Source organism: Bufo bufo, chromosome 8 (genome assembly GCF_905171765.1).
Source record: "Bufo bufo chromosome 8, aBufBuf1.1, whole genome shotgun sequence".
Classification (NCBI taxonomy): domain Eukaryota; kingdom Metazoa; phylum Chordata; class Amphibia; order Anura; family Bufonidae; genus Bufo; species Bufo bufo.
The window spans coordinates 19656916-19684401 of record NC_053396.1 but is presented as its reverse complement, the minus strand read 5'-3'; the positions used below and the strand labels follow the sequence as shown (position 1 = coordinate 19684401).

Here is a 27486-nt window from a genome sequence, read left to right as displayed (position 1 = left end):
TATTACATGGGGGATGCAAGCCGTTACTAAAACAGACGTGTCAGGAGGGGTAACAGGTCCTCTTTAAAAGGGCTGTGTCAAGAAACATATTCTACATTTTTCAAACCAGCACCTGGGTCTGAATACTTTTGTAATTGCATGTTATTAAAAATGTAGTATAGCCACTGAACTATTCAATAAAATGTATCTGTATAGCGCCACCTGCTGTTTCCCCCCTCCCCCCTTTTTTGTCCGTTTCACTTAGCTGGTCGAACGTGCTCAGTTTAAGGCTCCATTCACACATCCACAAATGGGTCCGCATTCGTTCTGCAATTTTGCAGAACGGGTGCGGACCCATTAATTTTCTATGGGGACGGAATGGATGCGGACAGCACACAGTGTGCTGTCAGCACCCGCATTTGCGGAGCGCGACCCCGATCTTCGGCTCCGCAAAAGATAGAACATGTCCTATTCTTGTCCGCAGCTTGCAAACAAGAATAGGCATTTCTATAGGGGTGCCGGGCAGGTGTGTTGCGGAACCGCAACACACCACGGATGTGTGAATGGAGCCTAAATCTTCAATATGTTCTGTTAGAAGCTGCAGCAGAAAGGACACGCCCTCTGAGCTGTCAGGCTGAAGATAATCTAGCAGAGCAATTGGAGCAATGAATGGGGAGATCTCTGGACCCATGTGAGGTGCAGGAGTATTAATTTTTTACATCAACCATAGCATAACCCCTTTAAGAGACAGACACCTAATAATTGTGGCAGGTCCATGCGCCAGAACTGAAATCTGTGTCAGTAAGACCTTGTCCACATTTCCGTTTTTCACAGACATCTGCTGCTCGCATTTCCTGTGGACCACACACATACCCATTGATTTTAATGTGAATGTTCACACATCAGTAGTTTTTTAATGACCGTGGGTCATTAAAAAACATGCAACTACTTTGGTCTGTGATGCGGACTACACCCTCCCATTGAAGTCTGCAAGTCCGTGAAAAACACAGGCACAACACGGATGGCATCCATGTTTAATCCGTTTTTCTCTGTCCACTGCTAGATGTTTTTGAAGTTCATTTTCAACACGGATCCTTCATGGACGTCCGACATGTTAACATGAACAAGGCCTAAGGACGCCGTTGTACAGTTCAGGTATAAATTATGCAAGTTTTCCAGTGTAAATTATAATAAATACATCAGGCCCCTTAGCCAACTTTTTTGAAAAGTGGTGAGCTAGGCACAAAGGCCCCCAAATAGTTGCAAATTTTTGGGAAAGCATGGTGTGTGCCAAAATTTGCAACTTTTTGATGTCAGAAAACAATGTTAGGCTACTTTCACACTCACGTTTTGGCTTTCCGTTTGCGAGATCCGTTCAGGGCGCTCACAAGCGGTCCAAAACGGATCAGTTTTGCCCTAATGCATTCTGAATGGAAAAGGATCCGCTCAGAACGCCTCCGTTCCGTTGCTTGCAGCGTTTTGGTGTCCGTCTGAAGAAACTGAGCCAAACGGATCCGTCCTGACACACAATGTAAGGCCGAATGCACACGGCCGAGAGCGGTCCGTGGTATGCCGGGCTGGATTCCTGTTCAGAGCAGGAGCGCACGGTGTCATTGGTTGCTATGACGCCGTGCACTTCATGTCGCCACTGCACTACAGTAATACACTATACGAGTAGTAGTAGTGCAGCGGCGGCAACCAATGACACCGTGCGCTCCTGCTCTGAACAGGAATCCAGCCCGGCATACCACGGACCGCTCTCGGCTGCGTGCATTCGGCCTAAGTCAGAGGGGACAGATCAGTTTTCTCTGACACGGAAAACGGATCCGTCCTCCCTTGACTTTCAATGGTGTTTAAGACGGATCCGTCTTGGCTATGTTACAGATAATACAAATGGATCCGTTCATGACGGATGCATGCGGTTGTATTATTGTAACGGATCCGTATTTGCAGATCCATGACGGATCCGCCCAAAATGCGAGTGTAAAAGTAGCAGTAAATGTCCCTGTGTCCTGTATGTATGTACAGTATATAGCAGCATAATTTTTTGGTACATTACACGGGGACAGATATATGGATTCAGCATATAGCGGCCATGTTTTTTGCTTATACATTAGACCAGAGGTCAGCAACCTTCGGCACTTCAGTTTTTGTTAAACTACAATTCCCAGCCATCCCTTTATTTATTTTTTACAGTTCTTATTATATGTTAAATGAGGAAGAAAAAAAATAACTGAAGAAAACAATCTAGACATCTCTTCCAGGATTGGAACCTGGGGCATCTACATGCAAGGCTGACCACTTACCTTAAGGCCTCTTGCACACAAACGTATTTTCTTTCCGTCTCCGTTCCGTTTTTTTTGTAGACCGTATACGGAACCATTCATTTCAATGGGTCCACAAAAAAAAAAAAAAACGGAAGTTACTCTGTGTGCATTCCGTTTCCGTATGTCCGTTCGGCAAAAAAATAGAACATGTCCTATTATTGTCCGCATTATGGACAAGGATAGTACTGTTCTATTAGGGGCCGGCTGTTCTGCAAAATACATACAGTTGTATGCATGAGGCCCAATACTGAGAAAGACTGATTTTCTATACTTAGAAAGCTAATACTCAATACTGGTGTCTTTATAATCATATATTGTGCCTGTGAATAAACCAGTAATATGTATTAGCTCAACAAACATCGCAGCGAGTCTCCAGCACTACTACCAGGAAGCACAGTGAGAACCGTGCAGGTCAGTCCGCTACCGGCAAGTCACCATCCCTTGTAATACATCTAGGTAAGCTGATCAATTACCAGGTTGATCAGTCTGGATTGACACTGCGCACTCCCCTGTCCACTTGATTGACAGGACTAGACATCGGCATGCTGAGGGAAGAGCTGTGTCCTAGCATGTACATATCATATACACTACTTGAGAATATAAGTTTTCTATGCTTAGAAAGCGAATATACATATTGCTGGTTTATTCACAGATACAATATATGATTATAAAGACACCAATAATAAGTGTTAGCGTTCCAAGTATAGAAACCCCTCTTCTCAATGTGATAAGGCTATAGCCAGGAGATAAGTGGTTAGCCTTGCATGTAGATGCCTTATCACATTGAGAAGAGTGGTTTCTATACTTAGAACGCTAACACTTATTATTGGTGTCTTTATAAATCATATATTGTATCTGTGAATAAACCAGCAATATGTATATTAGTTTTCTAAGCATAGAAAACTTATATTCTCAAGTAGTGTATATGATATGTACATGCTAGGACACAACTCTTCCCTCAGCATGCTGATGTCTAGTCCTGTCAATCAAGTGGACAGGGGAGTGCGCAGAGCGCAAGGGTGGTACAAAAGCAGTGCTCCAAGGATTCAGCCCCACTCCCGGTGCTCCAACATGCTCATTTGCATATGAATAAAAACAAAGATATGTCTGCAGCTGATCAACATACAGACAAAAGAAAGGTATCGTTTTAGGCCTATTGCACACGGACGTTTTTTTTTCCCGTTTACTGGACGTTTTTTGCCTTCCGTATACGGTCCGTATACGGAACCATTCATTTCAATGGGTCCGCAAAAAAAACGGAATGTACTCCGTATGCATTCCGTTTCCGTTTTTCCGTTCCGTTTTAACATAGAACATGTCCTATTATTGCCCGCAAATCACAGTCCGTGGCTCCTTTCAAGTCAATGGGTCCGCAAAAAAAACGGAACACATACGGAAATGCATCCGTATGTCTTCCGTTTCCGTTCCGTTTTTTGCTGAACCATCTATTGAAAATGTTATGCCCAGCCCAATTTTATCTATGTAATTACTGTATACTGTATATGCCATACGGAAAAACGGAACGGAAAAACGGAACAGAAACGGAAACACAACGGAAACAAAAAACGGAACAACGGATCCGTGAAAAACGGATCGCAAAACACTGAAAAAGCCATACGGTCGTGTGCAATAGGCCTTAATCAGTATGATCAACCCTACTAGACACCATGCCTGGTTTAATAGAGTTGACCATGTCTACAGAGGCTCTTGTATGGAGTTATTTTTTGTATTGTGCAGCTAAGCCCCCTATGAAAAGACAAAAAAAAGAAATGCGAGAGGCACAGGTTTTTACTAAAAGAATAGACTTTATTAAGCATTGTAAGTCTTTCTAACTGGAAACCAAGCTCCTCCATGAAGCACTCCTAAACATTCTGCATCGTAAGTTCACCACCTTCTCAACAACAGCAGACATTCTCAAGAGTTTTGCCGCTCTAACTTACATTGATAAACTATGGAGATGCTGGGGGCAGGGATTACAGGACAGGAAGATTTCGGGAGGTGGGAGATAGTTACACATTACCCATCCACTAAACAGGTGACTAGCATAAAAGGAGTGGGGCGTTTATTAACAGGGGGAGAAAATATAATCCAGAAGCCATGTTTTATTTATTTTTTTTAGATTTTTTTTTTTAGATTTTTTTTTTACTGTAATTAAACACAGACAGTATTAGTTAAACATGAAATTACTAACAAGGATTCATTGCAGTGAAGGATTCACCTAGCTAAAAAATGAAAACCTCCAAGAAAAAAAAAAAAATAAAAGGAAAAAAAAAAAAAAAACCTGAAGAGAAAGCGGGAAGTTTATATTAAATCGGGTGTAACAGGGAGTGGGCTTACGAAATATATATACTTACACTTTGAAAGTCTGCAAGATTTCCTTTCAAAGGTTTCTGTTTCTTCTTGAAAAAATAATTCATTAGCCATTAGTTACCACTAAACCAGGAAGAAAAGAAGCGTAATATCACAAGTACGTGTGCGCAGCGGATACAGATGGGTCAAAGGTCTACACCCAAAAGGAATCGGGTGCAAGGACGTTTTTTTTTCATATTTTTTGTTGTTTCTTACATTTAAGTCTTAACAAGAAAATGTTAGTTTTTTACTTTTATGTTTTTTTTGTTTTCATTTCAACATCTATAAAAAAAAAAAAATGTAAAATCTGAAAAAGACACGTTATTTCAGCAGAGGGAGAATCATCTCCGAGGATGTGACAGAGCCATAAAAAGTAAAATTAAATGGTCAAGAATATATGACAAGTCAAAAAAGACCACGAATGGGTTTTACCGGCTGCACCGGACATCAATAATGGAAATGATCGGATGTCGGCGGGCAGCGTTGCACTCCACAGTCTTCCTTGCACAACACAGTCGATATACGGCCAACAAGGTCGATGGACGGGCGGTATACGGCCATGACACTACGGCGAAGGTCTACGTTAAATGTGCTGGTTGGCAAAGGTTTCGTCTATGGTGTGTTGCGATAGAAAAGTGGGGAAGGCCCCGGCCCCCAGGATACTGGGAGTGGTTGGTATCAACGTCATAGTACTGCACTGCTGTGTAGCGTCAGGTAAAAGTGTCATGAATGTGTCTTGTCAGACTGTGCACAATACAAGAAGACACATAAATACTGTTCCCAAAGCTTCCTGCCGTCCAACGGCCAAAAGCCGTGGCCCATTTTGGCCTTGGGAACCTACCAAGGTTGATTTGAGCAATATGTATTATAATCAAGAAGTGTAACATCAACAATAACCGCCCGCCCTCCCCTTCCCTCCCCCTTAACACCAAAAGTATATAGCCTAGCCGGGGTAACAATTCAAACAGAAGGAAGGGCTGCTACCAACCCCTTCTACGTTACGCGCGCTTAATCGGTTTATTAAGCCTACGATTCTTGTTTAAAATTACCTTTCCAAAATTAAAACGAGACAAAAAAAAAACTAAAAAAGTCTATTGAAAAAAAGTTACGCTGGCGTATACGCCAAGCTGTCTCTGTGCGCATCCTGGATGCAGGAAAGACACACGTCACGGTGGACACTGGCGCGTCTAACGTCAGAAAGGTCATCAGGAAAAAGTGCAGATTTAAACAATTCTGTGATATAAACGAGATTAGCGGTTACTTAAAAATTCAACGTCACGAGAGATTACGGTTAGTGAAAAATCATTTAGACAAAGCCCGGGTCGAGCGTTTCTAGCCCCTCTTGCCCAGCTATGTAAAATAATGTGCGTAGAATGCATGATAAAAAAAAAATAAAAAAAAGACAAACGCAAATGTTGAAAATTGTAGCTAAAATCTAAAAAAATAAAAATAAAATGTAATCAATACGGCAATTAATAGTGGATAATGAAGTGGATGTTCACGTGTGATTAAAATTAGTTTTCATCGTGAAATGCGGTAAATACGATTAAAAAAAAAAGTATTATATTGTAACGGCAAAAAAATAAAAAAATAAATCACAAGTTGACACTTTGGGTGGGAACTGGCTGTTCTTTTCCCCCTTGTGAAATGTCAAGACAGGTTCCCCCCTTATGAACAAAACAGTTTTGCCCTCGGGTTACCTTGTGGTCATCATGGGCATGATCCGTGGCCACGGTAATAAGTCCATCCGGGTGGCCGTAGTAGTAAACAGAGGGGGATTTTCGTCACGATTCCTGGGTCGAGCGCCCCCCACCCCCAGGAAATGTATTTGATAACAATGCCTAAAAGAAGAGACCCGAGCAGCAGGGCATCAGAGGATGCCGACATCAGAAGGTGGCTTGGCATGAACTCCCGTCAAGAATGGGAATGTGAATGCCCAAAGCCTGTTATGCCGCCAGATGGTATTTTTTTCTTTTTTTGAGGTTTGATAAAGACCATTGTAACGTTACCTCCCCTTCTTTTGTATAAAGTTTTGAGAAAATAAAAAATACAATAACCCCCCCCACAAACGCATGCAATGTAAAGGGCTGATAACAGCACCGCGACACTGCAAAACTATTCTACCAGCTGTGCGCTGGATGGGCTCAGCTCTGCCGAGTACACACTGAAATCACTTCTAGTCAAGGTGGGATGGAAGGGACAAAGTACTATTATAAAGGGGCAGGAACCGGTGTCTGTATCTTATCCATGTGATTCACGCTGTAGGTACCACTATGCTCAGTAGAGGATGATTGGGATCATAAAAAGAAAGAAAAAGAAAATAAAATAATTTTGCGTAGAAGGCTATAAAACAGAAAAACTGAACCTTACCGATCCCCTGTCGCCACTTCAGTTTCTGCATCCTGGCCACCATGTGACTTCTGCAGCCAATCGCTGGATGCAGCAGACACCACTGAGGTCACATGTCATCACTAGAGGTGAGGAAACAGAGACCGATAAAGGCCCCTATACACAATAGTGTATTGTCAGCAGAGTCTAATGTGTATGGGGAGCTCCCAAATCTACCTCAACAAGATGTCGGGGGAGATAAGGATTGGGTCCAGTGAATATTTTCATCTGATCCTTTTGTGCTCCCAGGAGATGAGCATGGGCGCGCACGATAGGATCCGAAAGATGGTGAAAGAGGTATCCAACACCGGATTTTTACGCTCTCCCCATTGACCGTACATACACGCTTGGCTAAACTAAATGTGTCTAAGTAAAGGGGATCAGTAAGGGGAGTGTTGCTCAGTTCCTTTCATAGGGTTCTAAGCTTTTCATTAAAAAAAACTGCAAGGGGCTGGACAAACCCTTTAAGCGTCTCAATCCTTGAAACGGGTACAATCTAGGGCCGGTTTCACAAGGTCATAATATGATGGCACTTAAAGGGCATCTGTCAGCAGTTTTGTACATATGACACTGGCTGACCTGTTATATGTGCATTTGGCAGCTGAAGACATCTGTGTTGGTGCCATGTTTATATGTGCCCGCATCGCTGAGAAAGATGATATTTTAATATATGCAAATGAGCCTTTAGGAGCTGCCAAGCGCACATGTAACAGGTCTGCCAGTGTCATAGGTACAAAACTGCTGACAGATGCCATTTACGCATCCTCAGTACCCAGACCAAATCTGGTTCTACTGAAGCCAACACCGTTTATGGCTCAGTCGAATAGTGAAGAGTCCGGGTGTTTTTACGGCTGGAATAGGGTCGCTGTATTATGGCCGTGTGAAAATGGCCTAATGGCTGATCAGAAGTGTCACAGACTCTTCTCAATGCTGCTGAATCATTGGATTGGTGACGATCAAAGCCCCCATTTCTCTTTAATAAGCCGTTGAATGGAAGATAAACTGTATAAAGACCTCTCAACATAACTGGACCTAAATTGGTGACAAGTTCCCTGTAACACCAAAGAATTTGGCTAATTACTACAAACAGGGAAATGGTACTGGTTGAACAGCGTAAAATAATGACCCCCCTCTCCCCAATACACAGGTATAGCAAGCGGATTTATACCAACAGCCAAAGAAGCTATTAAACCAAACTCCTCACATCCAACCGCAAAGATGTACAAAAATGCTCCGTAAACCCTCATGGATAGAAACGTGAACCACCATTATTCCTACTTATAAATTTATAAGGCAAGTAAGGGAAGGGAAAAAAAAACAAACACCAAATCTCTCTAAAAGTCCCAAAAGAAAAAAAAGAAGGACTGCTTTAGGCTACTTTCACACTCGCGTTTTGTTTGGATCCTTTCAGATAATACAACCGTCTGCATCCGTTCAGAACGGATGCGTTTGTATCATCTTCAACATAGCCAAGACGGATCCATCTTGAACACCATTGAAAGTCAATGGAGGACGGATCCGTTTTCTATTGTGCCAGATTGTGTCAGTGAAAACGGATCCGTTTGGCTGGCAAGCAGCGTTTTGGTGTCCGTCTCCAAAGCGGAATGGAGACTGAACTGATGCGTTCTGAGCGGATCCTTTTCCAAACTGATCCGTTTTGGACCGCTTGTACGAGCCCTGAACGGATCTCACAAACGGAAAGCCAAAATGCCAGTGTGAAAGTAGACTTCCCACCGAACAGTCCCCTCTCACTGGATGCAAGACGCTGCCCATAGTCTGAGCTCAGAGAATCACACAAAGACAACTTAAAAGATGGGAGGAAGGACTTTGGAATTTTAAGATTGTTCCCTACTGGGAAAAGGGAAGTCGTTCCTATATTTCTAGTGACGGGTGCAGAGCAACAAGGCTGCGAGCCCATCAAACCGAGAAAAAGCCGATGGGTGTCGAGGTTGTTTCTCTCATCAACAAGAGTAACAGAAAAAAAAATTCTCATTTTTCGTTAGTTTTGGAGAGGTGGGCGCCAAGCGAGGATTCCAAAAAAATGGAGCGCTGGACACGAGAGCTAAATCTGCCCTCTCCTGTTCTAGTGAATTACACGTCCGGAGTACAGTTCAGACTCACCACAAACCTCCCCCCAGCAGCGGCAGCGTTCTCGAAGGAATACTGGTTCTGCTTAGGATGCAAATGTGGCTTTTTAACTAAATATATATTTATAGGTTACATAAATAGATCTCTCTCTGCCTCTCTCTGTACATAAAGTCTGTGCACAAACGTATGCATATTCACAATATACACAGTGAGCCCTGTCAGACGAGTCCTAGGTGCGTACCCGGCACGGATCCGCGGCAGACGCTGTTATGCACATACAATCATTCACAGTACGTCTTCGCCATGAGGTTTCACCTTTTGTGACGTCAAGCAATGTGCGCGAGGCTCCCCTGCCAAGCGGGGTTATTCCATTTGCTACCAGTGGGCTAAAATGGAGAGTTGAACCCTTCTCTGCTCCATTTCCTCCAAACTTTGGAGCAAAGACTATACGAGTGGTTGGAACAATCCGCAACGTATCACGATATAGGAGCCTGCTAGGAAATGAAGGTACGCAGCCACGTCCGGAGGTGCCGCTGATGGCAGGAGTGGGTGCGGAGGGCACGTGATCTCACCAGCGTTATATATGGCTAATATTGACCCAAAAGGTATGAAAGAAATGGGAGGATTTTTTTTTCCCGGTAGCAATTGAAATGACCCAGCATAAAACACAGGCTTGACCTTATCTGAAGGCAGGAAAAATCTGCCCATGACAGTCCTCTTTCCTGAATGTCCCCTTTGTACAAAGGCCATATTTATATATATATATATTTTTATATATATATGTACATATAAAAAATAATATTAATAAAATTCTGACAAAAAGTCCCACATTATCTACAGGATCGGGTAGTCTGGCAGGAGGATAATAGGAGGAGGAGTGTGAGGCAGGGAGGCACGACTTAATACTGAGAGTCAGTCAGTATAGATCACCTTTCTCCTAGTCCGGACGCAGAACACTATAAGCTCTGCTTCATCACAGTAGTATCCTGTGGCGGAGACGCTCTATATATTGCAATTCATTCCTTCTATGGACAGGAACAACTAGCAGCATTGCAATATACGTCACAAACCAGAACTCATGGCTTCTGTGCTATATGGGTTGGTAGAAATAAGACGCAAGTCACATACTTGCGTCAGAAACGGGATCATACTGAATCAGTGCTTTCATTGATGCCCTCGTGCTAGGCAGAAGGTCCATTAGCACGGAGGACAACGTATGTGGGCACCACAGTAGACCTTGACAGAGCACCATAGAAGATTTTGGTTAAGTATGTGTGCAGAGGGACTGCATGTTGTAGTTTTAAAGGGGTGACGGGGTGACTGTGCCTCCCTATCATACTCTCCTCCTCCAGGTTTGCCCTGCACTGCTCACTCCTCCTTCTGGAGGGCTGCTGGACCCAACTTTTCGTCACGGCAGTTGTCCGCGCCTTCGCTGCTCATTCCTGTGAAGTGAGGGGTGTTTCCATTGCTGCAAGGCTCACTGCATTCTCTGGGTAAGGCACATGCTACGGTTTGAGGGCTGGATTCTTCCTCGGTGACTGCGTTTCCACCGGTCCCATTCACATGGGACGGGCTACGGCCTTCTGTCGATCCCTAGAGGTAAAATGCAAACGTGAACTGAGTGACGAGAAATTACATCTCATTTGACATTGTGTCTATGCTCTCTGCTGTTTGTCATCATCTACAACAGTTTTATGATAACCTATACTTTTAATGATGAGCTGATCACAAGGGATGCCAGCACCTCTTGAGATAAGCGGTTATTGCCAAAGGAAAGCACCGGCATTCTTCATCTGGTTTGCTCTGCTTTAGCTAATGTGGTGGTGGTGGGGAATCTGAGCAGGAGACTCCCTCATCTTACATCCATATTCCATATGAGCTGACTAAAGGCTCACGTACATGACTGTAACGCGGATAACGGCCGGGTGCGTGCCTGCAGAAATGACAAACGGACAAGTATAGGACATCTTTTTTGCAGAGACCGAGAACAGCCAGATGGATGCAGACAGCACATGGGGTGCTGTCTGCATTTTTTGCAGCCCCACTGAAATAAACGGGTCCGCATCCGATCTGCAAAAAATGCGGACCGAAGATACGGTCGTGTGGATGAGCTCTAAACCAGATAATCAGTTTATGCTAGCCAAAGATATTTGGCAACCCAGTGATTTCTGGGGGATTCATCACCAATGTAATGGTTGCAATTAGGAGAAGCAAAGGTCAGGGCTCTATTAGACCAACAGATTATCTGACCAATTTCTGTCCAATCAGACCAGTAGTTGGATCTGTTTGTGTAAATGGCCATCTGACCAATCATTGGTCAGAAACTCTGTCAGATGATCTGTTAGTGTAATACAGCCGTGGATTAAACAGGATGGATTTGTTTGTTAATATACGCAGGATTAAAGGGTTTTTCTCAGACACACCTGACTGTGGAGGTGCGATCACTGGGAACCCCCGCCGATCACAAGAACGGGGTTCCCCTGATTGAACGGAGAGCATCATTGCTGCTCCAAATCAACTCTATGGGACTGCAGGAGATAGCTGAGCCTTGTACAGTTATCGTCAGCAATCCTATAGAGATGAATGGTGCAGCAGCAGACGTGTGACCGTCACTCCATTCAGATGCATCAACCCTACCAAACGCTTCTCATCAGCTGCATATGGGGTAGGTGTTGTTCCTAAGGAAAACCCCTTTAAACCAGGGCTAGCAGTGTCTTGCTGCAGCTTATCTTACCAATATATCGACACGCATGTTCCTAGGAACATCAGAACCAAATAAAATCTAATAAAATAAGACAACATATCTCATTTTATGTAAAACCACGGCAGCTACAGAACTGCCCATCGTCTACAGACCACCCGTGCTTATTACCTGTTTGTTCACTTTTTTGTTTGTTTTTGTCACTTTATTAACTGAGTTGTTATCTCTTCCACGTCTGAAAATAAATAAAAGTGAGTAAAAAAGCTATGAAAATGGACATTATACATTTCACATTATACAGCTGATATTTAATTCAGTAAATTATATTCAGCCGATCACATCTGGCACTTAAGATACAGACAATCTTAGGGTATGCGACCACACAGCGAGGAGGCGATGCGGATGCAACGCTGCAGGTACCACCCGGCCGTATGAGCTGCAACATGGTCAAATTAACTAGTTAGGACCGCAGTTTAGTTGGTCTGCATTGTTAAAGGCCACATGGCACCCGCAATACCATTAGGCCACTAACACTGCAGACCGACTAAACAGTGCAGTCCTAATTAATTGGACCACAATGCAGCTCATATGGTTGCACACTATTGCACGGCCATGCGTGTGTCACAACCATGCCATGTAGTCATACCCTAAGGATCTGTACACATCATCGTTCTGGCTTCAGGTTACCATGGAAGCCACAATGCTATGATAACACAGTCGCATGATAGACACAAGAGGCTTTCGACGGGCCACACTGAATTATAATACGGTCCATCAGTTTCGGCAGATACGTCTGTTTTTTTGACAGGAAAATATACATTTCATATGAGAAACAGAACTGCATGCGTTGAATTAAAGGGGTTGTCCAGCCCTTTACAAGGCCTGTCCTAAGGGGTTCCGCAGCAACGCTGGAACTACAAAGCCCTGTCTGTCGTGCACTGTACGGAGCTGGTTCATTCATTTAGATGGGAGCCGCTCTGCAGTAACCAGCTCTGTCCAATGTACAACGGATGATGCTGTGTAGTTTTGGTGCCAAGCTACTGTAGGACAACTGATGGTCAGGGGTGCCAGTCTTCCACTTATCTGTTAGTGAGAGCCTATCCTGATGTCCATCACTTGTAAAGGATTTGACATTTAAGCAGAATACCACTATCCACAGACCTCCAAAAACAGATCAAACACATTGTATCGTACACTCACCCTTTTCCTGGACCCCCAACAGAGACAACTTGCATGCCAAAAGCTCCCCGACCTCGGGAAGGTTTACTTCCGGCCCACTGTCCTACAACCATACCCGCAATCTCCAACTTCCCTCCTTGTGGGGGGATTGGATGAACGCCTGCATTGGAGAAAAGAAAAGTTACAAACAAAACAAAATAAAATATATCTTGTCTCATAAGATATAAAATACGCACCTGAAAAGCCTCTGTTTCTTCCAGGAGGAGGTGGGGGCATGGAACCCATGGCTCTAGGATACAGAGGTACAGGGTAAAACGGTGGCATCATAGGGGGCATAAATGGTGGCGGCGGAAGAAGAGGTGGAGGTGGTTGGCGATTGAAATTGATCCCCTCCAAGATGCTCTGTCTCATCTTCTCCACTTTGGCTGCCTGCTCTGCCTGCAGTGGGAAATTAACAGACCACCATAATCTTGACAATGCGATTTACTATACAAAAAAAAAAAAACATATCTAAACTGGCATTTTCTGAGAATCCATTATTCCCTTGGTCAGTGTCCTACAATCAGACATGGGCTTTACTAGGCAAATCTAAGACAAAATGGACTTCTTACCTGGCCATCACAAAGTTCAATTAATGGGACCTTCTCGCGGCCAGCCCGGATTAGCTTGCTCTGGAAAAGCTTCCCATCAAAGTAAATCCAAGGACAGCAATGTTCCCAAGGTACAGGCTGGCCACAGGCATCATTGGCAAAGAGTGCAGTGTCCACCCCACTCATGAAAAGAGCTGCCAGTTGCACTCCGCGAGCATCTAGTTTTTCAATCTGTTCAATATCAACAGTGTATTAAAATCAGCAAATTTCTCCTAAGCTATAGACCTCATGCACACGACCGTTCCGTTTTTTTGCGGTCCGCAAATTGCTGATCCGCAAAACACAGAAGCCGCCCATGTGCCTTCTGCAATTTGCGGAACAGGACAGGCGGCCCATTGTAGAAATGCCTATTCTTGTCCGCAAAACGGACAAGAATAGGACATGTTATATTTTTTTTGCAAGGCTACGTAACGGAGCAACGGATGCGGACAGCACACGAAATGCTGTGCGCATCTTTTGCGGCCCTATTGAGGTGAATGGGTCCGCACCCGAGCCGCAAAAACTGCGGCTCGGATGCGGACCAGAACAACGGTCGTGTGCATGAGGCCTTAGACACATCCTGAAATATTGATGAAGAGTCCGTCTCTTACCTTGAGCTCTTGAAGTTGGTCTGGCTCATACAGTTGAGAAGATACAGCTTGGGCTAAGAAGGCTTCCAGCTCATGCCTCAGTAATATCCTTCCTCCCGGCCACTGCATCATATACCTGCAAATAACAAGAAGCTGTGACTCCTCCACGTCCAGAAAAGCCGAACGACTCCTCCAACCCTGTAAAAGGAGAATGCCAGTGCTCCTCACCGTAGTACGCAGCACATCAGGAGGAGATGAGTGGGGACGTTGGCTGGGTTAAGCATGCTGGGGGTATCCGACTTCATACATGCCAGGAAGGCTCTCATTCTGCGGTTCTTGTCTTCTACTGCTTTGCCGAGCCATAGTTTCTTCAGATTGGGGCAGGTCCATTCTCTAAAGGTCAATGCTGACACCAGCTCTGGTGTTTGAGGAGACTTTCCTTTATAGGCGGACCATTCCTTGATGATCACTGGTGGAACTGGGGACGTAAGTGAACAAAAAATAAATTCTAATTTGTACATGTATCCGGCATTTTTTTCTAAAGAAATGTATTAGAGCCGAATCCGGCATTCAAAATACAGCAATGCCGGATCCATTTTTCCGGATGACACTGGAAAGATGGATCTGGCATTTCAATGCATTTGTAAGACTGATCAGGATAAGTTGGCATACGTTTTGACAGATCCGGCAGGCAGTTCCGGCGACTGAACTGCTTGCCGGATCCCTCTGCTGCAAGTGTGAAAGTACCCTAAGCTGACCAATCACAGATGCAGTGAAAGTACCTAAAACTAAACTATTATAGAGTTCCAATACAATCATATGCAGATGGTTACATGCACATGCTGATCCCAATGCAAAGACCCCAGGTCCCTACATTATTAGTGAGCACAGAATATATTGGTGATTACTCGTGATTCTAGTCCTATGACTTATAGACTATAGAATGAATATCCTGAAAATACGACAACTCGACAGGGCAGCAGTGAACAGCAGATGGAAATATTCTTAGGAAGATTATGCTTCAGATAAGGCAGCTTAGCAGAACAAAGGATTTGTGTAGAGCAAGCACAAAACTAGCAGAGACCGGAAGTAAACACGTAAACTCCGGAAAATTTCAGTAATATCAGGTCCGGAGATTTACTGGTGTTTGCCTTTCACACATGTTTCATGTCGGGCGTGTTCTCACAGCAGAGGAAATGTTCTGGGCGATTAGGCATGGGGCAGGTACTTCAACACACCCACTGTGATTTTGGGGAACATTTACGGGTCTCAGAGAAAATCTGGATTTAGCACTAGGGCGGAAAAAGTCTGGGACAGATATTGCGGATGACGTTCACACACAGAGCTCCTCCGGGTACACTCCAGAAAATATCTGGATTACCTTGTAGGTGCGAATAGGGCTCAAGTGTCATATAGAGCTTGTGGTTAATTATTAATAACCTATTAAATGCTGGGAAACTACATACCCTTTATACACAGCGATTGACACAAAATCAGAACAGTATAAAATACAATATATGAAATAGACAAGCCATAAAAAAGGTACATTAATCACTTACTGTCCACAGGCAGGCGACGACGCATGGCTAGTCGCTCCAGGCGCCTCTGGGTCTCAGCAAGGCTGAAAAGGACCCCATATACATACTGACGAGCTGGGCGGAAGAGGATGGCAGCAGGAGGAAGGTCTGCATTGCACTCGTCCTCTATGCAAACAGGCAGTTTAATCTCACCCTATGGAGAACAAAAAAATAGATAACCTGATGAGGAGAGTTATCTTGACCGCCATAGTAGTAAGTAGTGCTATACACAATACAGCGAAGGTAAATAGACTGTACAGGGCAATGATCGGGAACAAATCATTCATCCCATCCTGGTGCCTTGCAGTGCTGGGGTCCTAGGTTCGAATCCAACCAAGGACAACATCTGCATGGAGTTTATTAGTTTGTGTGGGTTTCCTTCCACACTCCACATATTGATAGGGAAGTTAGATTGTGAGCCCCATTGGGGACAGCTTGATGCTAATGTCTGTGGAATATGTCAGCGCTATATAAGTGTGTAAAATAATAATAAATTTACATGATGCAATTGTTTCCTCTGTATGGGGATGCCACAATCACTCATTCCCATACAGATTGTTGGTCAGCAGCACATCTGTTTACACCTTGGTCCCATCATTTTCTGGATTGGTGGTGGACCGAGAGACCATGGTATAATAGGTTTACACAGGACAATACTCTGCCGTCAAAAGATTTTGTAAAGGCGCTTTCCTAGAAACACTAGATCCCAATAATTGCTCTGTGTAAAGGTGCCACTAATTACCCGATGAACAAGCAAATGTCGCATCGCTGGTCCGGTCACCTAAATCATCATTTCTAAGCGGCAGGTCACCCTGCTTAAACAGCAATCTGCTGCCCAGAAACAATGAATCTGTATGGGGACAAGGAATCACATGCAGTTTTCACCTCCTCTGATGAGAAAGCAATTGTCAGAAATGAACAGATCTTTCCCAATAATTGCCTGCTGTGTTGACCTTGTATAGGGGTCTTTGGAGAGGTCTTATCCTCATAAAATGCGATGGCCTATTAATACGAGATGCCATCAAGTTCTGATTGGTGGGGGTCAAACTGCCGAGATCCGCAATGATCCAGAATGAAGGACCCTTTCACAGTTTTCCCTGCACAGCGATGCTCCCCACCAGACAGGGTGGCAGGAATCATTACTGGGCAGAAGGACCAAAGGGACCTTAGTCCCATAATTTCCAGGATTGGTGGGGGCCCCAAAGACCATCGTATAATTTTGCAATGGGGAAATATCGTAGCAGTCGTGTTGCAAACCACATAATGCTGAAGACCATAGGTCCATATACTGTAGGCCGACCGAAATATAAAATGGACATAGCTATGAGCTGCCTACTGCCCCCTATGGGCAAAGCTCAGAACTGAAAAATTGTCTTGAAAGCACTTCCCATGCCATAAAATTACATGAAAAGAGATATCCTGGGTTATAATTTATAATATAAAATGTACTACAGCAAACTAAAATAAAAAGAGGAGAGCGATGCATTCGAGACTCTCCTAACATGGCCACTGCTGTGTTATCATCAATGTTTGCAATGTAAAGAACTGAAGGAGGTGGGATACAGTGACCTCTCAAGTTGGGCCTACAGCATGGAGCGAGGAGAACAACCACATGAAGCAAGGTATATCCTGTCCTCTCTGTCCTTGGATGTCTTACCTTGGTAAGGACATGGTAAATGTATGGATACATAAGACCACGGCGATGTCTGTGTTCTGCCACCCGTAAGACTTCGGGGGCCACTGGAGGTAGAGGTGGAGTGGTGATGTCCATGTGGTTCCGTGTCGCCATGGACAGCAATGATGGAATCTGGGATTCATTGTGCCCCATGTTCTGGCCAGTCTCTCCACCTCCTGTCTGGTGGCCCCAGTTGTGGGATAGTTTGTCACCAGAGGATTCCTCCCAGTTAGTCTTATGCTGACGGGAATCTGTCACATGACTGCGTAAAAAAAGAAAAGAAAGAAAAGTCTCTCACAGCAAGATTTCCAAATCGTATGGTTAAGGCTGCAACTAAACTAAACAACAGCTTGAGAAAATATATCAGGTTTCTACAACAGTGAAGGAACGTCGAGAATTACTTGGATGCGGCGCCATTCTGGTCTTCATCAGAGGATGAGGAAGGTGAAGATTCCTGGCCTGATGAAGGAGAAGGCTTCAAAATCAAGTGATTGTGGAACTTGGAACCGGTCGTGTCATATGGGAGAGACCAGCCAGAAAACGGGCCCCCTTTCAGAAGGTTGTCATCATGGAAGTGAGAGAAGTCACCCATGTGGTGAGGAGGAAACACAAAGCCAGAGTTGGGGCCGGGAGGAAATGGGTGGTGCTGATACTGCAGCTTTGCGGGCATCTGGTGTCCGAACTGTAAGGAAAGACATTTGGTAATTTTCATAAACAACCACCTGTCTTCACAAACCAGAAACAGCGCCACACTTATCCATGGGTTGTATCTGGTACTGAAGCCCATTCTATTTCAAGGGGTGGGTGTACAATACTGACGACCTATCCTCAGTATAGGTTATCAATATCAGATCATTGGGGGTCAGATTCCCGGCATCCCTGCTGATCAGCTCTTTGAACAGACTGTGTCACTCTGTTAGAACTGCGGCTTCTTCCTAAACCAGTGATGTCACTTTCATCAGTCACGTGTACTAGGTGCATCTCAGTCTCATTCAAGTGAATGGTCCTGGGCTGCAATACCAAGCACAGCCACAATCCAATGGACAGCCCTGTGTTTGGCATGCTGTGAGGAGGCTGCATTGCTCGTTCCAGCGCTGCAGCCCTTTCAAAAAGCCATGAACAGGGGTGAGAGGAGTAGGACCTCTACCGATTTGATATTTATGACCTCTCCTCAGCGTAGGTCATCAATATTGTACTCCAGGAAAACCCCTTTAAATGCATGGGGCTGAGCTACCAGACAGGCCATGGAAAAGAGCTGGGATTTCTCTAACCCCAGACAACCCGTTCAACAACAATAACTAATCACAGTATGCCGTACAACTGTGTTCCTAAACTCCAGTCGTCAGGGCCCACCGGCCGGTCATGATTTGAGAATATCCCACAGAATGATTACTATGAAGTCCTGATGCACTCACACTAATATCACCTGCTGAATACTAGGAAAATCCTGAAAAACATCACCGGCAAGTGGGCCCCGAGGACTGGAGTTGAGGAACACTGCTGTACAGACAAACAAAACTTACCATAGGCTTGCCAATAGGTACTCCTCCCATTTGGTTGTGTGGTAGAGGGGGAACTCCGAACTGATTGGGCCCAAATCCTGCAACTTAGGAAAGCATAAACTTAGAGGCATTCTCCAGCAACCAGCACCCCAGTTACGATTCACTGCCAACATACTCACCGACAAAAGAAGGATTGAGATGGAGAGGCCACTGTTTGTTGGTGACCGAGTAATATTCCACGGCCTTTTTAAACCGCTCAATCTTATCTTCTGTCCTGGACTACAACGCAAAAGAAATATATGTCAATGAGCCCAGCTCGCTGATGGCTTCCAGAGTGATGCCACAGTTCACGTAAAGTGACCCAAGTCAATAAAAATTAAAAATAAATTACATTAACTGGGGAGCGAACAAAACATTTCCCTGGTAATTTCCTGTTCAGCTTCAGATCCACCAGTCCCCGGGCTCCTCTTCTGTTGTCCAAGATGGCTGAATTGCTGCTCAGGCTGCCTGATGTCCACCATGCATTTGGTAGCCCAAGACAGTTCGTGCTGCCCTCGGATTAACCAACACTGCTCATGTGAAAAGCGCTGTCCAATCAGGTAGTCTGAGAAGCGGTGCGGCCATCTTGGATGGCAGAAGAGGGGCCCAGGAATCTGCTGATCTGCAGCTGAAGAGGTCACCAGGTAAGTGTTCAGTTCGTTCCCCAATTAGGCCTCATGCACACAGTCCCCATAGCTCTGTGTATTTTTATTGTGTAAAAAAAACGATTTGATACATATGCAAATTAACATAAAAGAGCCATATCTTACTTGTGTGACCAGAGAAGAGTCATATTTTCAAGCTCTGACTCATCTCAGGATAATTTGATTATATGTATCAAATCAGTTTTTTTACACAATAAAAGCACACAGAGCTATGGGGACTGGATATTGCGGATGTGCTAGCGGCCATCTAGCAACCTATGTCCTCAGCTCTATACCCAAAATCCCAGTGACAGGTTCCCTTTAATAAAAAAATTATCTGATTTAAAAAACAAAAAAGAAAAAGAAAAAAAAATGAAAAACATGACAGAATATTCGGCCATCCAAACTAGAAATGCGAGTACTCACCTGTGAGTGTCTGAATATCTCCTTGCCCACGGCATCCAGATTAGAAGCGTCTTTAATAGTGGCCACGTACTCGGAGACGGCTTTTATAACAACGTCACACGGTGGCAAGACAAGCTGGTGCGCACGGACCTGGAAGCAGTTGGAAGTCATTAAATTGGAAGACATAAGAAAACGTGGGACAGATTTACTAAGGCACATGCGCCAGACACTTTTTCCGACACACTAGGGGGTGAGGCTAAGTAGAGTTGCATCAAATTTATTCTTGGAGTGCGCCATAATATTGGCGCATAATTCTATTAGCCAGCCACGTGGTGGTGTAAAGAGAAGTGTCTAACACACAAGATGCACCAAATCCATCACACAAATTTGTGATGAAGTGGGTGCATTATCTGCCTCGTTGTCTTTTAGGATTGGCTTGCTATGTGATTGCTTCTTTAATCAGCAAGATAATTGCTAACGAGCGTTCGCGGAAACGCTTGTTAGGGATTATCTGGCGGTGTAAAGCTGCCGCCGATTACCCCAATGAACGAGCAAAACGCTTGTTCATGGGGTAATAGATCATTTGTGCGGACACAAAAATCATCAGCAGATCGTGTTGTATAGACACTCTATGCTGCCGGCAAACTGATTCAGCATGGGGACGAGCGATGGCATTAGTGATCGTTCCTTCCCATACTGTGGAGGAGATCACCGCATGTAAATACAGAAGTCTCCTACACTGACAACCAGGCGATTGCCTGCTGTATCAGCCCGTCTAAAGGGACCTTTAGGAGAAGCTGGCCTGATGATCAGCAGCCACTGCAGGGGGGGAAGCTTAGCATTGAGCAGAGTGCCTCATAAAGTGGGGTCCCTACTACAGGCCATTGCAAGGTGAGGAAGATGCTGCATTTGCAAATAAGCAATAATGTACTGCATTCAAGAGCATCTGTCAGCATGATCAACCCTAGTAAATGAGTGGATTTCATTTGGCTGTTCCCGCTCTGAGATCCCAACAGTGCATGCACTGATTGTACTCTCGCTGGTGCAAGATTCCAGAGCCAGGCATGGGAGCAGTGAGGATGCCTGGCTCTGGGACTGGCAAAGGGTAAAAGTGGTGCTCCGAGTAGCTATGCCCGCCCCTTGGTGATCCGAGCACCTAATTAGCATATAAATAAAACGTACCGTATGTTTTTTGTTTTTTTTTAAACTACATACTGGACTGCTGCACTCAGCATGATCAACCCTAACAGGCAGTATGCCCAATTTACTAGGTTGATCATGCTATTGCCACGTATCAATACCGTAAGTATTTTGGAGGCATTGCAATAAATACTTATTAACCCCTTCTACCCCGGGCCATTTTTTGCAAATCTGACATGTGTCACTTTATGTAGTAATAACTTCATTCTGAGACTGTTTTCTCGTGACACATTCTACTTCATGACAGTGGTAAATTTGAGTCGATATATTTCATTATTTATGAAAAAAATTCCAAATTTACCAAATTCACAATTTTCCAAATTTCTATTTCTCTGCTTTTAAACCGAAAGTGATACATCATAAAATATTTATTACTTAACATTCCCCATATGTCTACTTTATGTTGGCTTCATTTTGCAAATGTAATTTTATTTTTTTAGGACGTTAGAAGGCTTAGAAGTTTAGAAGCAATTCTTAAATTGTTAAAGAAAATTTCCAAAACCCATTTTTTAAGGACCAGTTCAGGTCTGAAGTAACTTTGTGGGCCTTATATAGTGGAAAGCCCCCATTAATAACCCCATTGTAAAAACTATACCCCTCGAGTTACTCAAAACTGATTTTTACAAACTTTGTTAACCCTTTAGGTGTTCCACAAGAATTAAAGGAAAACGGAGATTAATTTTCAAAATTTCACTTTTTTGGCCGATTTTCCATTTTAATCCATATTTTTTCTTTAACACATCGAGGGTTAACAGCCAAACAAAACATAATATTTATTACCCTGATTCTGCGGTTTACAGAAACGCACCACATGTGGTCGCAAACTGATGTAAGGGCACACGGCAGGGCGCAGAAGAAAAGGAGCGCCGCATGGTTTTTGGAAGGCAGATTTTGCTGGACTGGTTTTTAGATGCCATGTCCCATTTGACGCCCCCCTTATGCACCCTTAGGCCTCATGCACACGACCGCTGTTGTGTTCCGTTCCGCAAAATGGGGTTCCGTTGTTCCGTGATCCGTTTTTGTTTCCGTGTGTCTTCCTTTATTTTTGGAGGATCACCAGACATGAAGGAAAGTAAAAAAAAGTCTAAGTCAAGTTTGCCATGCAAATGATAGGAAGAAAACGGACGCGGATGACAATCTTGTGTGCCTCCGTGTTTTTTCACGGTCCTATTGACTTGAATGGGTCCACGAACCGTTTTCCGTGAAAAAAATAGGACAGGTTATATTTTTTTGACGGACTGGAACCACGGATGCGGATGACAAACGGTGCATTAGCCGAGTTTTCAACGGACCCATTGAAAGTCAATGGGTCCGCAGAAAATCACGAAAAACGGAACGGACACGGAATAAAACAACGGTCGTGTGCATGAGGCCTTACAGTAGAAACTTCCAAAAAGTGACCCTATTTTGGAAACTAGGGGATAAGGTGCCAGTTTTATTGGTACTATTTTGGGGTACATATAATTTTTTAATTGCTCTATATTACGTTTTTTGTGAGGCAAGGTAAGAAAAAAATGGCTGTTTTGGCACAGTTTTTATTTTTTACAACATTCATCTCACGGGGTAGATCATGTGCTATTTTTATAGAGCAGGTTGTTACGGACGCAATGATATCAAATATGTGTACTTTCTTTGTTTCAGTTTTACATAAAAAAAAGCATCTTTTTTAAAAAAAAATTATGGTTTTGTGTCTCCATTTTCGGAACGTCTTATTTATTTTTCTGCCGATCGTCTTGTGCAGGGGCTCGTTTTTTGCAGGAAGAGTTGACGTTTTTATTGGTACCATTTTTGGGTACATATGATTTTTTTATCATTCATTACACTTTATGGGGCAAGGTGACAAAAAACTTGGTTGTTTTGGCACAGTTTTTATTTATTTATTTTTACGACCTGAGGCGTTAGGTCATGTGACATTTTTAGTGTTGAATCTATTTTTATTGAATAGAAAAAGAACACAACAATCATACATAGCAACCAAGACATTGTATGAAAAATATATCTCCAATTCCATTTCCAAGACCATGTAAAACATAAAATAAAGTGCACAGATGGATTCAGAGACCACCATATTTCTCTGGGACGCAACCATGAAGACCAGAGAAAACAAATGCCATCAAATAAATGCTAAAGGAGAGATTCAGCAATATTAGGTACATACAGTGCGATATGAAGAACCTTGACTACTAAAAGGGAAGGCAAAAGGAACTTAGGACACAATCCTGAGATACTCAGTGATGGCGTTTTGAACAAAGGGCTACTAATATGTAAACTCTTAAGTGAAACAGATTAAATCGTTAACCTAGGAGAGACAGGGGGACAGACAAGAACAAACACGACGAAACAAAAGACAGGGGAGGGAGGGGGGGTGGAAAGTAGGGGGGGCGGGGGGGAAGGGGAAAGGACAAGACATCATATCACGTATCCCAGGTACCAGTCACCTGAGACCAACCAGGTTTGAAAACGAGAGGAGCTCCTAAATTGGATTCAAGGTTCCCAGGTTAGTGCAAATGTTTGGACTTGGTTTACAGGCCTCAGCTTCCATTTCTTCCATCCTGAATAAGGCATCCAGGGCACGTATCCACGTAATTCTCTGCAAACTGTCTGAGGATCTCCACTGGCGTGTATGATTCTGTCTCATAGAAAGGACAAATGTTTTAAGTACTCCCTTTTTTGACATGTTTGATCCTACCCGGGAATATAGAGAGCAGGGCAATCAAAGGGGAAGGAGATATAGTAGACCGTTAAAGTTGCATTATACAGAGAAAAACATCTTGCCACAAAGGGGGCGACCCCAGGCAGGTCCACCAGATATGTAGCATGGAACCAACCTCTGAATGGCAACGCCAACAGGTGTTGGGGACCGATGGATAAAAATGATGCAACTTAACCCGGCGTCCTATACCAACGAGTAAGGATCTTATAGTTCAACTCCTGTAAACGACAGGGAACCTGGATGATTTATGCGTAAATAAGAGGGAACGATTCCATTGCTCAGAGGACAGGGAGAACGTCAGTTCACTCCCAACCAGAGGCAAACCCAACACCTCTCATCTGTTCAACGAGTGATAGGTCCCCATCTCCACCGGCACCCAGCAAGCCATATATTCAAAGAAATACCATGATCTGGGCCTGTGTTGGGGCACACAGAGCTTTTCAAAATTGTCAGAGGGGCAGACAACTGCGATCCGGAGCCAGAGAGCCCAAGAAGCTACGAAGTTGAAAGTAGTGGAACCAGCGGCTCGGGGAGTTTTTGGAATATGTGTGATAGATCCACGAGAGGTAGGAGCCCTGAGCTGTTAAAGATGTCCCTAATTAGGATCCGGGGCGGGGGAATTGTGCGGAAGAAGGGGAGATTCTTGATCTGTGAGGGGAGGCCAGGATGAGCCACAATATGCGTCAAAGGACCCGTTGCGGAGATTAACTTGATTTTGGAGGCAAATCTACTCCATAGATTTGATCAGGATCTGAAGTAGGGGAGAACAAAGAGTATGTAGAAGGGCTATTTAGTGTTGCTATAGGGAGCCAAAATATCCCAGGTACCATTGGGGGCTCGAGGGTGTGTTCTATGTCTACCCAAAGTTTCAGAGATCGTTTGTGTATAAGGTCTAGAACACAATTAGAGATGGAAGCTCTAAAATAAGCCTGGAAGTCAGGAAGGCCAGCTCCCCCCACACTCTACGCTCTGGATAAAACTCTGTAACTCACCCTGGCCTTAGTGCCCATTCCAGATAAACCTAGATGCTAATGACCGCAATTGGGCAAAAAAACTATTTGTATAATACACGGGGCAGTCTGAACAGGTAGAGAATTTGGGTAAAGATATCCATCTTTAGGGCATTTATTCTACCAAACCAAGAAATCTGCAGGGGGGACACTTCTGGAGAGAAGCCTCTACCTTCCTAAATAAGGGTTTGTAGTTCATTTGAAAGAGGAGATTGGGGTTTGCTGGAGGTTAATGCCTAAGGTGGCGAATCGAGTCCGAGGCTACTTTAAACGAGAAGCTTTCTTTAACATGAGAAATTTCCCTGCGTGGTAACGAAATATTCAAGATTTCAGATTTCTGGATATTAACTTTGAAGTTACTAAGCCTCCCAAATCTCTCAAATTCCCGCAGGACCGAAGGAAGGCCTATTCTGGGGTCCGACAGATAGAGAAGCAAATCATCGGCAAAAAGGGAAAGTTTATGCTCCTTAGTTCCAACTCTCACCCCCTTTATATCTTGATTATTGCGCAGCGCATTAGCTAAGGATTCCATGGTCAGAATATATAGGAAGGGGGATAAGGGGCAACCCTGGCGTGTACCATTCTTGATAGCAAAAGGTGTGGATAAAAGGCCATTAGCCCTTACCTGAGCTGAGGGAGAAGAGTAGAGAGCCATAATACGTTTAATCATTTTAGAACCGAGTCCTAAATGCTCCAGGGTTAAGGTTAAGAAGCCCCAATTGACCCTGTCAAAGGCCTTCTCTGCATCCACTGAAAGTAAACACAGAGGAGACCTAGTATTCCTAGCTCTAGCTATGATGCCCAAGGTCTTCAAGGTACTATCTCGAGCTTCCCTGCCCAGGACAAAGCCCACCTGTTCCTGATGGATATACTTCGGGATGAGGGGGTGTAATCGTAAGGCTAGTAATTTAGCGTACACCTTTAGGTCCACGTTTAAAAGAGAAATAGGCCTATAATTGGAGCAATAAGAGGGATCTTTATCAGGTTTAGGTATAACCGTTATATGGGCCTGTAAAGTTTGGGGAGGGAAGGGGGTTCCCACTGCTATGGAATTAAAAGATTCGAGTAATAAGGGGGATAGCTCATCTATAAGAAGCTTATAAAAGCGTGGGGTAAGGCCATCTGGGCCTGGGCTTTTCCCATTTTTGAGTTCTCTTATAACTCCCGCAATTTCTGGGGATGAAAAGTCATCTTCCAGCGCCAAAGAATCTACGCTAGGAATCTTTTCAGGGCCGAATTGGTCTAGATAATCTTTAGTATCCTGTGTAAAGGAAGCAGACCGCTGAGTCCCTCCCTGTGTATCAAGTCATAAAGAGGCTATAATAGGTGCGAATTCTGATGAGATTTCGGATGGAGCATAAACAATTCCCTTGTCGGATGTGTAAGTGAGGATATCTGGGTCTGGGTAACCTAGGATGTAGAGCTCTGGCAAGCCACTTCCCACTTTATCGCCATATTCAAAAAAATCCAAAGTTTAACCTAATCACGCAAACATAGTGATCTTTGGACTAGAATTTGAATTACTTGTTGGCGGAGCAGCGAGATACAGCTTTCAACTGATCAGAGGGGGTCAATTTATTTGAGGTCTCTTTCCCGTCGAGTTGTGCAAGTAGGGAGGAGAGTTTAGCGGACTTCTCCTTTTTGAGTCTAGCGCCATGAGATATGAAAATCCCCTGAGCACACACTTAAGGGGCTTCCCATTTAATCGGCGGGGGAGAGGGGTCTTGTTTGGTGGTTAAACTGTAACTCAGAGATGGCCTTCCTAATGTCTGACATGCACACCAGGTCATTAAGAAGATTGTCATTCAATCTCCACGTGAAGGGACGGGAAGGCGTCTGCTGAAATCTCAGTAGGCCATACACTGGAGTGTGGTCAGACCAAAGGAAGCCATCCATTGAGCTAAGTGGATCCTCCTCAAGCAAAGATTGTGAAATAAATAAATGGTCTAGTCTGGCATAGCTATTGTGGGCTAAAGAATGAAAACTGAAATCTCTGACTCCCGGATGCAGCACCCTCCAGAGATCTACAAGGCGGAGAGAGGACAGGATTTCCCTAAAGGAACGCTGGGATGCCGGAGAGATAGCTGACCCACCAGACGAAGAATCCAGATCCGGGTCCATCACCATATTCAGATCACCGCCCAGGATGATAGAGGATCCATCTGCAAAGCGAGCCAGTTTCCTGAGAATCTTGGAGCCATATGGAATCTGCCCCCGGTTGGGAAAATAGACATTAGCAACCGTGTATACACGTGGACCATCAGACAGCTTGAGGAATACATAGCGCCCCCTACTATCAATATCTGTAGCCAAAATCGTAGGCCGAAAAGATTTGTGGAATGCAATAGATACACCTCCTGCTTTTTTGACGGGGTTGGGACTATGGAACCAAGTCGTGTAATACCCACGGGTCACACCTGGGAACCGAGGGCGAGCTTAAAGTGGGTCTCCTGGAACATAATAAGCATGACCCGCTTCCGGTGAAAGCGAT

At 44.2% G+C, this 27486-nt stretch overlaps 1 protein-coding gene across 2 annotated transcripts in view; it reads right to left on the bottom strand.

The window, feature by feature from the left end:
- Nucleotides 1-8663: 8663 nt before the first annotated feature.
- The window catches only part of FAM120C (family with sequence similarity 120C), a 34377-nt gene continuing 15554 nt past the window's right edge, over nt 8664-27486 (bottom strand). The window contains exons 4-16 of one of the 2 annotated variants that reach the window (XM_040404953.1): nt 20094-20222; nt 19164-19263; nt 19006-19088; nt 17884-18164; nt 17465-17744; nt 15790-15961; nt 14459-14708; nt 14252-14366; nt 13623-13832; nt 13248-13449; nt 13033-13171; nt 12004-12067; nt 8664-10724 (exon numbers count right to left, since the gene is read on the bottom strand). In XM_040404953.1, coding sequence (XP_040260887.1) covers nt 10500-10724; nt 12004-12067; nt 13033-13171; nt 13248-13449; nt 13623-13832; nt 14252-14366; nt 14459-14708; nt 15790-15961; nt 17465-17744; nt 17884-18164; nt 19006-19088; nt 19164-19263; nt 20094-20222 — 2250 coding nt within the window. In that variant the 3' untranslated portion in view covers nt 8664-10499. The remainder of the gene's footprint in view (nt 10725-12003; nt 12068-13032; nt 13172-13247; nt 13450-13622; nt 13833-14251; nt 14367-14458; nt 14709-15789; nt 15962-17464; nt 17745-17883; nt 18165-19005; nt 19089-19163; nt 19264-20093; nt 20223-27486) is intronic. The other variant, XM_040404954.1, reaches the window with a different exon arrangement.